This window comes from Echinops telfairi, unplaced genomic scaffold (genome assembly GCF_000313985.2).
Source record: "Echinops telfairi isolate 266 unplaced genomic scaffold, ASM31398v2 ScPeMD7_7459;HRSCAF=8497, whole genome shotgun sequence".
Taxonomy (NCBI): Eukaryota; Metazoa; Chordata; class Mammalia; order Afrosoricida; family Tenrecidae; genus Echinops; species Echinops telfairi.
Genome location: NW_022111359.1, coordinates 4,095,353 through 4,105,436, shown reverse-complemented (window position 1 = coordinate 4,105,436; position 10,084 = coordinate 4,095,353). Strand labels below are relative to the sequence as shown.

Sequence of the window (10,084 nt, the reverse complement as noted above, 5' to 3'; positions counted from 1 at the left end):
CCAGCACAGGCTGTGCGAGGCTCCTCCTCACACCTGCGCGGTGTCTGTCCGCCGGCCGTGCAGCTCTGTCCAGCTCACTCACTCACTGCAGCCCCAAGCCTCCTTGCTCATCCTCCAGTCGGCCAGGCCTGGTCCTACCCAAAGCCTTTGCACAGGCTATACCCTCTGCCCGGTGTGCTCTGCCCCCACCCCCACTTGGGTCAGGTCTCTCCTCTAATAATCACCTCTTCATGGAGGCCCTCCCTGATGGCCCCCACCACCGCCACCCCTATGCTGGTTTACTTTCTTACTGTTTGTCCCTCGTCCCCACCAAGCCATAAATCCCTAGAGTTGGGATGGGCTCTGTCCTGCCCACCTTGTGTCCCCAGTGGGCAGCTCAGGAGGCTCGTAGCCCTGCCCCTATGAGTGGAGTGACGCTGCCCTTTCCCCCTGGCAGGTGGCAGAGACGTGCCAGTTGGCGGTGCGCCGCCTGGAGTGGCTGCAGCAGCACCGCGGGGAGCCAGCCGCCGGGCCTTACCTGTCGGTGGACCCGGCCCCGCCGGCCGAGGAGCGCGACGTGGGGCGGCTCCGGGAGGCCCTGCTGGATGAGACCCTGCCGCTCTTCGATCGCTACCGGGCCATGTTCGCCCTGCGCAACGCCGGCGGTGAGGAGGCGGCCCTGGCCCTGGCTGACGGTGAGCAGGGCCCTGGGTGGCGAAGGGACAGCGAGGGAGGGTGCCCGGGGAACTCAGGGGTTCGGGCGGAGAATTGACCTGGGGAAAAATGAGCAGAAATTGAGTTACCAGACGCAGACGCACCCTGTCTACGGGGCTGGGGGAGGGGGGTGATGTGGAATAGGTGGTCCCAGAGGGACTGGGGGAGGGGGAGCAAGCCTTCCTAGAGGTAAGCAGGGGACTCCCCAAGTCCCTCCTTCCACGCCCTCTGCCCATGGCTCGCCTTTGACCCCTCCCTCCAGAGGCGGGACCTCCCAGCCCCCCTCCCCCGACTGCCCCCCCTCTGTGCCCCAGCCCCAGCCCCCCTCTCCTTCCCGCCCGCCCGCAGGCCTGCGCTGCGGGAGCGCGCTCTTCCGCCACGAGGTGGGCTACGTGCTGGGCCAGCTGCAGCACGAGGCGGCCGTGCCCCAGCTGACAGCGGCGCTGGCCCGCCTGGCCGAGAGCCCCATGGTGCGGCACGAGTGCGCCGAGGCCCTGGGCGCCATCGCCCGGCCCGCCTGCCTGGCCGCGCTGCGGGCGCACGCCGAGGACCCCGAGCGCGTGGTGCGGGAGAGCTGCGAGGTGGCCCTGGACATGTACGAGCACGAAAGCGGACAGGCCTTCCAGTACGCGGACGGGCTCGAGCGCCTGCGCCAGGCGCCCTCCTAAGCCCACCCCAGAGGCCCCGCCCCAGGAGCCTTGCCTCCCTCCTCCTGGAGCTCCGCCCCCGCTGCCCCTCCTAGGGACACACTCCTCTGGAAAGCCACACCCATGGTGATGGGCACCGCCCCATATTGGAGGCTCCCCCTTCCCCTAGAAGCATGCCCTGGGGGCTGGGACACTGGAATTTTTCAGATGCCACCAGAGCTGCCTGGATTTTGGTGTATCTACCCAATGTGTGCAACTGGCTCACTCCCCATGCCCCTTGCTCTCTCCATCTCGGAGGGGCCCTGCCAGGACACTTGGTACGCCGTCCGCAGCCTAGCACTGGGCTGCCCGTGTCAGGGTGTCGGGGTACAGGGTTGGGACTCTGAGATAGGGCGCAGCTGCCTCTTAGAAGAAGGAATGTGGTCCCCCGGGGTGGCGTGGGTACCCATCCCCAGGTAGTAGTGACCAGGCCCAGTGGGTGTGGGGAGGTACTCTTGGGCAGTGGAGTATTAAATTATTTTTGCCAACTATTGATGCCTCTGTGTGCTGGGAGAGGGAGGGGGTGACTGTATGTGCTTGTCAGAGAGGGGCTGAGATAGGGGTGGACGTTTGTGGAATCATCTCAACCCAGCCCTGACAGTGGGCACCCCCCCACACACACACACCAGTCTGGGCCTACTGTACTACTGTGGGGGAGGAGGAAAGGGTGGGGGTGCGGAAACAGCCTTCCATTCCCACTCTCCCCAAACCCTCATGACAGTTAGCTCCTCTTACCAAATACACCAATCGGCCACGTGACTGCCTGAAGGGCAAAGTGACTCAGGGATGGAGCTCTACAGGGGCAGAATGGTGGCTTTGAACCGCCAACCTTCGAGGCTCAACCCATTGTGCCACCAAGGTACCTTAGGGGCACGGAGGAAGGGGTTTGTCAGTACAGCCAAGAGCCCGGCCTGTGGCTTTTGAAACACTGCGCAGCCTGGCACCCTCCTCACCATTGTAGTACCTCAGGTCATTGTTAGAGCCACTGTGTCAACCCCTCTCCTTGGGGGCCTTCCTATTTTTCGCCGCCCCTCTACTGCACCAAGCACGATGTCCTTCTCCACGGGCTGGTCTCTGATCATACGAGACCAAGTCTCGCCATCCTCGCTTCTAAGGAGCGCCCTGGCTGGCTTCCTCGAAGACACACGTGCTCGTTCCGGCAGTCCAGGGCCCTTTCGGTATTCGTAGAGCCTCTGTCCGTTTACCCGGCTGCATGGCCCTCTCCCGGCCCCTGGCCCATGCCTCTGCTAAGTGTCCCACCCGCCTTCCTCCTCACTGCTGAGTAAGCTCTCTCGCTACCTCAAGAGAGAAGGGAGCAGTTGGAACCGCCCCTGGTGCCCTCTGCCCAGCCACCTGCCTCAGCGCCATGCACCATCGCCGTGACTGTGCTGCAGGCAGCTTGCGGCTGCTCACCCAAAGGCTGGAAGTTCGACCCCACACACAGGCACTTTGCAACAAAGGCCTGGCACTTGGAAACCCAATTTGACACTCGTGGTCACTGTGAGGGGGCATCAAATCCAGGACACTTAACAACAGGCCAAGTTCCACTAGGGCGGAGGTGTCCATCTGCCTTGGCATGGCTGAGTCCCAGCTCTGAGGACCGGCCCTGGCCACTGTAACCCAGAACCCCACGACCCATGAAGCGATTTCAGCTCACAGCGCCCCTGTAGGGCAAACGCTGATCTCACCATTAGGGTTTCCCAGGCTGCTGGGCCCAAGGTGTGGTTGGTTGGTTTTAGACTTTGATAGAAGCAGACAGCTTTCTCATGCAGATCTGGGCGGGGGAGGCGGGGAATTGAACCCCAGCTTTTCCATTAGCTGAGAACATAACCTTGGCATCCAGGGACCCTCCTGGCCCAGCTGCTGCAGCATAAACATTGGGGGAATGAAGGAAGCAAGGGAGGGGAGCCTGGGGCAGGGTGTTCTCAAGGTCTGGCTGGGGCCCAGGGCCTCTGGGAGAAACATGCTAGGATTAATCCCAGCAGATGGTGCCGGAGGGGGAATCCACAATCCTCTTAATACTTCCACCCTGCAGTCACCTCTGGGCCTGGGCACTGGGGGCTGCAATGCCGGGGCTGGTGGACAGGGAGGGGCCTGAGGGACAAAGCCTGGCCCCACCGCTGTACCAGGAGTACCAGCCACCCCCACTGGACACCATCCACCTGCCCCGGGACGTGCTGTACCTGCTGCTGGCTGGGCTGCTGGTGGTGGCCGTGGCCTACGCCATTGTTGGTCACCTCATCAAGGACCTGGCCCACGACCTGGCAGGTGAGCCACCAGCCATCGGCCACCTGGCTGGGTTTGTGATGGGGGGCATCAGGGGGCACTGTCTTAGCCAGAGAAACGAGGCAGAACATTTGCGGAGGCCGGATGGCCCTTGGCACAGTCCAGGGTGAAGGAGGGACAGGGCATGACATGGGGCAGTGCCATGGGGTGGGCAAGGACCTAAAGTCTCGGGGCAGTGCCATGGGCTGGTGGGTGGTTGGGGCATTGGGAACCCGAGTGTCTCCCTGGGGGCAGTGCCTCGAGACTGAAGATGGGAGAGGTTGGTGGGGGTGGTCTGTCTTGGCGCAGAAAGGTGGGCGCACAGGGCCGGGGAGAGACCACTCACTCAACTGGCTGCAGATTGGGCCTTCGGGCCGAAGCCCGACCAGGAAGCCACCCCCCAGGAGTCTTGCCCAAGCCTGGCTGGTGAGGACCTGGAGGGGCTGGACCTTCGACTGGCCCTGGCCTGGCAGGAAGAGGACGACGCGGGGGTCCCCCAGGAAACCCCTGCCCCGGGCCCTCCCGGCCCCTCCATCACCTTCAAGGAGCCACCGGTCCGGGCCGCAGCAGTTTCTGGAAGCTAGACTGAGCCTGCGAGCCCTTTGGGAGCCAGTAGCATGGGCCTTAGTGCCAACGGAGCAGTCTCCGCGGCCCCGCCCACCGCTCGGGATGCCGACTGGGGCTCTGGCCACGCCTCCCCCCCACCCCCCAGCTGAACCTACTCTGACAGTCTGTAAAGCAGGACCACCAATAAAGTTTTGTTGCTGTTTTAAGTAGTAACAGCTAACCTTCTCTGCCGTGGGGGCACTCGTGGCGACCCTGCTGCCCAGGCAGGCGTCATGCCCGGTCCACCGGGCTCTCACCGGCCGATTGTCTTCATCTGAAACCAAACCCAAACCAAGCTGCCTGCCAAGCAGGCCTCCTCTTTCTCCCAAGGAGCGGCTGGTGGGAGCTGGTGGGTTTGAACTGCCGACCTGGTGTCTTGAACATGCCGACCCTCATGCCCCCAGGGCGCCTCGTCTTGGTCTGAAAGTTCCCGCGGCATCAGCCCGCCAGGGGCCCTCCTGGCAGATGGGGGTTGGTGGCTGCACACAAGGTGCATGGACTGGGACTCGAACGCGGGGTCCCCTGAGTGGGCACCCGGGATTCTATCACAGTTCCCATGGGCTTCTGTGTGTCTAGAGGCACTGTGCGGAGGTATCTCTGCCCACATCTCCTTTAACCCCCGTGGGGGGCCGGGGGAGGGGGCCCGGGGTGGTGGTGAGCAGCCCTCCCTCCATTTGGCAGAGGGGGACACTGAGGCACTGAGCAGGGAATGAGTTAGCCGAGGTCCAACAGTAAAGAGCTTTTCAGGCTTAAAAAAAAAAAAGCCCTATTGATTGATTTTACTTGGAATGCCGAAATTGCCAGGAGGGGCTTGTCCCCCCTGCCCCCACCCACTGCGGCATCACATCCTCCCTTCCCTGCCCACCTGTGTCCCCTTTGACCTCGGGGTGGACAACCTGACCCCCATCTCCCACTGAGGACAGTACGGGACATCCCCCCATCCTTCCCCAGGACAGGGTGAACCCACCAAAAGCCCCCTACCATCGAGGGGATCCCGGCTCACAGAGGCTTAGCGGACAGAGTAGAACTGCCAAGACGAGGTCTTCTCAGGCCCAGGAAGCCTCCTCTTTCTCCCCCCGGAGCAGCAGTGGATTCGAACTCTGACCTCGTGCTGGCAGCCCAACTCCTCCTAATCCACCAAACTGTCAGGGGTGGGGGGACACCACACCCAAACCAAACTCACTGCCATGCAGTTGATACCAACTCGGTTCTATAGTGAGGCTGCAGGACAGGGTAGACCTGCCCTGTGGGTTTCCAGGACTGTTAACTCCTCACGAGTATAGAAAGCCTCGCCTTCGTTCAAGCAGAGCCCCTGGTGGTTTCGAACTGCCGACCTTGTGGCTAGCAGCCCAACGCATCGCCACTACACCACCAGGGCTCCTCCCATGGTGTCACTCACAGTGGGTGCTACGTAGATGCTCATCTGGCTGGGGGAAGCCAGCCCCTGGGGATGTGGGCACAAGAACAGGTATCCAGCCACTGAACCCCAAACCAAGCCCCCTGCCGCCCAGTGGACTCTGACTCATCGCACCCCTGACAGGACAGCCGGACGGCGCCCTAGGGTTCAGAGACTGCAGGTCTTACACGGCCTCTTCTTTCTCCCTCTGAGTCGCTAGCCGTGGTTCACAGTCCAACAGGCAGCCGTCCACTTTGCCCCCAGGGCCCCGAGGTCCACGATGAGACCTCCATAGATGCACATAGGAAGACGGATGGCAGGCTCCCCACCCGCACAGGGCCAGGCGGAAGTCTCACCAGCCTGGGAGGGGAACAGGCTTTGGCAGTTCAGTCCTGCCACATGCCTGGGCTGTGGCTGCCTCCGTGGCATTGGGGTGGGTGCCCCTTTGCCCCGGCAGGGCCCATTATCTAATCAGCTCAGTGACCGAGGTGAACGGGCCGAGCAGGCAGCAGCCTGAGTCACCAGCTGCCCAGGGCACCCCGGGAACCCTGCAGGTGGATGATGGACACGTAGACATCCTTGTGCTCACGTGAGGACCCCGGGGGTGGGCACGGCCAGCTGGTGGCAAAGGAGACGCATGGCCGTGCTCTGTCACGGCTGTGTGACTGCCGGCGCTGACCTCCCTGGGGTCAGAGTGGGGCGCTGTATGAACTGGCTGCTTTTCACAACTCAGTGGCCAGGCCTTTCGTCCTAGTTCACCTGACTCTGAAGCTCTGCTGAAGCGGGCCTAGCGGCTTATTGTTAGGACCCTGTGGCCGGTCCTGCGCCATCCTCACCGTGGTCATTGTGCCTGCGTCCATGGATGCGGCCACTGTGCCCGTCCATCTTGTCCAGGCCCTTCCTCTTTTTCGCCGCCCCTCCCCTTCACCCAGCAGGATGTCCTTCTCCAGGGACTGGTCTCTCCTGACCATACGTCCAAACTTTGTGAGCTGAAGTCTCGCCACCCTTGCCTCCAAGGACCACTCTGGCCGGACTTCTTCCAACACGGATCGGCTTGTCTTTTTAGCAGTGCATGCAAACCTCTCCGCCCCGGGCACAGGTGTCTGGGGTGGGACTCGAACCCCGGTCTTCCCAATGGGCGGCGAGAATTCTACCACCACCCCTCCCGGAGAACGGACAACCAGCACTGTGACATCACCTCTGCTTGCTGGCCACCCTGTGGGTGTCAGGGGGGAGCTGGGACCCCCTGGGGTTTTCAGGGGCTGCATTTTCCAGAGCAGAATGGCAGGCCTTTCTTGGAGGGCTACCCCACCCACCATTCAAGTAGCAGCCACGCTTGCCAGTGACTTATCATCTCCCCCACTGAGCAGCTGGTGGGTTTGAACAGGGGGCCTTCCGGTGGGTTAGCACCTGGCTGCCCAACCCCTGTGCCACCGCGTCTCCTAAGTGCCTGGCAGGAGCCGAGGAAATACAATGTAGCCTCATAAGGCTCTGGCATGGACGCTGTATCATATTCAGATCCTAACTATGTTCCCACCTGTCGGTTTGTAAGTGGGTCCTGGTGCGCCCTGGCGGGGGTGGATGGTGGGTGGGAGGGGCTGCTGGGGGAGCCAGGGCCACCTGGTCACCTGGAGGCCTGCCCACAGGGGCTGGTCCAGGAGCTGGCGGCAGGGAGGCGGGTTCTCCCCAGGTTAATTGTTACAGGAGTCCAGAGTCTGTCCTGGGCGCTGGGAAGGCGGGAGCAGGTTCCCGAGGGTGGGCAGTGACGAGGGCACGGCCCACACCCCGCACCCCTGCTCTGTGGCCACGCACAGGACCGAGGACCACACACCCGCTGTCTGCCATGGACACCCTGGGCGCCCTCCTCCCGTTGGTACTTCTCCTCTCCACTGCTGAGGCCCAGCAGGGTAGGGCAGCCTCCGTCCTGGGCAGGGATGGGGCGGGGGTGCGGGGGGGATGGGGGGGGCGGGTGGCTGCGGTTTGCCGTGTCTCTATTTTCCAAGAGAAACTGAGGCATCTGAGAAGAGGGGCAGAGTGAAGGGGGGTGAGGTCAGGTCCCCGCCTGAGCCCTCTAGCCACTCCCCTCCCTGTATGCCCCCAAAGTTCCCCCAGACCCCTCTTTTCTCCTGAGCCCCCTCCCATGTCCACAGCTTTCCCTTGTTCAAGGCCCCTTTTAAGGCCTGCCCTCCTCTCTGGAAGGAGACCGCGGTGGTGGTGGTGGTGGTGGTGGTGGTGGTGGTGGTGGTGGTGGTGGTCGTGGGACTACCATAGGCAAGCTGGGTTGCTGACCCAAACCTTCGAGCCCCCAGCGGCATGGCCGGCCGCAAGGCCTGGCCATTTGCTCCCCTAAAGGTAGCAGCCCGCAAACCCTAGGGGCATCTCAGCATGGATCCTTCTGTATGGACTCGAAGGTCCCCAAGAACAAGCCCCCTCTCTTAAGCACCTCCCCCGCCTCAGAGGATCGCCCCTTCCCCAGACCCCCGCCCCTCTTGCCTGCCTGCCTGAGGTCCCCTGCACCTGCCTGGGGGTCTCTGCAGCGCTTCCTCAGGAGATTCACTGATTTCACAGCTGCCGAGTACCGCCTGCAGCCATGGCTCGTGGGCCTGACCGCTGTCGTGGTCTTCCTGTTCATCGTCTTCGTCCTCATGATTGCCAACCGCCTCTGGTGCTCCAAACCCAGGTGGGAGCCACGCCTGGCTGCCCTGCCCCTCCCCTGCAGCCCGCCCCCCTCTCCTCACCTTCCCATGTCCCACCTGCACGTCTGTCCCTCATCCCCTGTAGCCCGTCCATCCTCACCCTCGAGATCCCTCCCCTCCCACAGGGCCCCCCTTCCCACTCTCCCTCGCTTGAAAGTGGGTCCTGGCCCATCTCCTCCCTGATCTCCCTATTCCCTGTTCATCTGGGGACCCCAGGCCACGGCCTGGTCTCCCAGCATGCGCCTGGTCACCCCGCTAAGGCTAAGGTACTCCGCCACCCCTCACCCCTCTCCCCAATTTCTGCAGAGACGAGGAAGAGGCCATGTTCCGGATGGAGACCACCTCGAACGATTACCAGGACTTGGACATGAGGTACTGGCTTGTGAGCGTGTGTGGGGTCTGGGGGGGGGGGCGCAGATGTGCATGGATGGTGACCTCTTGCTGACCTTGAACCCCTGGAGCACATGCTGCCCCAGGGCTTTTGTACTTGCTGTCTGGACCACCCTCGGCCAGGACCACTCTCCTCCTCCTTCAGTGCCTGCTCAGCCGTCTCCTCTGGGCTTCACAGGGGTCCACCCTGACCACCAGCCCTTCCTGTGTCGCTGCTGTGGTTTATTTTCCACACTCACCACTGGATGCGACCAGGAGCCTCGTACTGTCTGAATCGCCTCTCCCTCTAGACTGTGGCCTCCTTCGGCAGGGGCTGGCCATGCCCCCGTGGCCAGGACACAGGGCACACAGCACAGAAACAAAACAGAACGATCTCCCTGCCATTGAGACGATGCCCACTCAGAGTGACCCGATTGGACAGCGTAGAACTGCCCCTGGGGGTTGCTGAGCGGCTCACTCTCTGTGGGAACCGAAGGCAGATGACTTGGTGTGGGGACTCTCCTGGGGACAACATCTGCTAAGGTCCAGCAGCAGCTCCCCGACGTTCGTCAGGAAGGTGGTCCGCGGGGAGGGCTCTGTGGGACAAGATCCCAACAGCAATAGGAGTGTGCAGTGGGGGAGAGACCACCCTGGTTGGAGAAGCTTCACGGAGACGGACATATGCCTGGGAGAGGGGGAAGCATGCAACACTTTGCTTTACCCAAATCCCAGCTCAGCCCAGGAAAATATGGTCCCTTCTCCAGGAGGACCAAGAGATCGACGTGCGACTTTCCTCCTCACCTGTTCATGCCTCCACCCGCCCTCCACCTCTGTTCTACCCATGCCTCCCTCCCTTTACCATCTCTTCCTCTGTCCATCAGTCCCTCCCCCATCCATCATGGACCCACCCACTACCCACACGCACATCCAAACACAAGTTTTCTCCTCTCTCCAGCCCATTCACTGATCCACCAGTCACCCCTCTGTGAAGCTATCCAGTCATGGAAATACATATCAACCCATTTGCCTATCCACCTATTCACCCATCTAGCTGTCCATGCATCCAATTATCCATGCAGGAAGGCAACCATCCATCTATGCATCCAATGCTTCCACAAACCCATCCATCCTCTCTTCATCCATCCACCCAAGCATAGATCCATCATCCATGCGGGGATGCACTCCTCCATGTACCCACACATCCATCCTTCCATCATCTATCTAGCCATCCATCCATCCATCCATCCATCCATCCATCCATCCATCCATCCATCCACACCTCCATATATCCATCTACTCCCAGAGGAAGAAACTGAGCCTGAGTTTGGGCCTTTGTCCGTTGCGCCTGACACGGCTGCCTCTTTCTGCCTGTT

General features: G+C 62.0%; 3 protein-coding genes across 5 annotated transcripts in view; all 3 read left to right on the top strand.

Moving 5' to 3' along the window:
* Positions 1–1,870, top strand: part of DOHH (deoxyhypusine hydroxylase) — a 12,326-nt gene extending 10,456 nt beyond the window's left edge. For all 3 annotated transcript variants that reach the window (XM_045300122.1, XM_045300123.1, XM_004714278.2), the window contains exons 4-5: positions 437–674; positions 1,042–1,870. In XM_045300122.1, the coding sequence (XP_045156057.1) occupies positions 437–674; positions 1,042–1,361 (558 nt within the window). In that variant the 3' untranslated portion in view covers positions 1,362–1,870. The remainder of the gene's footprint in view (positions 1–436; positions 675–1,041) is intronic.
* Positions 1,871–3,445: 1,575 nt separating this feature from the next.
* Positions 3,446–4,228, top strand: LOC123522774. The gene is made up of 2 exons (XM_045300049.1): positions 3,446–3,647; positions 4,005–4,228. Exons 1-2 carry the CDS (start codon positions 3,446–3,448, stop codon positions 4,226–4,228), a joined length of 426 nt encoding a protein of 141 aa, XP_045155984.1.
* A 3,160-nt stretch (positions 4,229–7,388) lies between these two features.
* The window catches only part of SMIM24 (small integral membrane protein 24), a 3,394-nt gene continuing 698 nt past the window's right edge, over positions 7,389–10,084 (top strand). Inside the window, exons 1-3 of the mRNA XM_045300169.1 lie at positions 7,389–7,553; positions 8,215–8,326; positions 8,649–8,714. Of these exons, the coding sequence (XP_045156104.1) occupies positions 7,490–7,553; positions 8,215–8,326; positions 8,649–8,714 (242 nt within the window). The 5' untranslated portion in view covers positions 7,389–7,489. The remainder of the gene's footprint in view (positions 7,554–8,214; positions 8,327–8,648; positions 8,715–10,084) is intronic.

Coding starts and splice junctions, on each gene's coding strand:
- LOC123522774 (XM_045300049.1), top strand. CDS start 3,446: ATGCCGGGGCTGGTGGACAGGGAGGGGCCTGAGGGACAAAGCCTGGCC. Junction 3,648..4,004: donor CCTGGCCCACGACCTGGCAG/GTGAGCCACCAG, acceptor AACTGGCTGCAG/ATTGGGCCTTCGGGCCGAAG.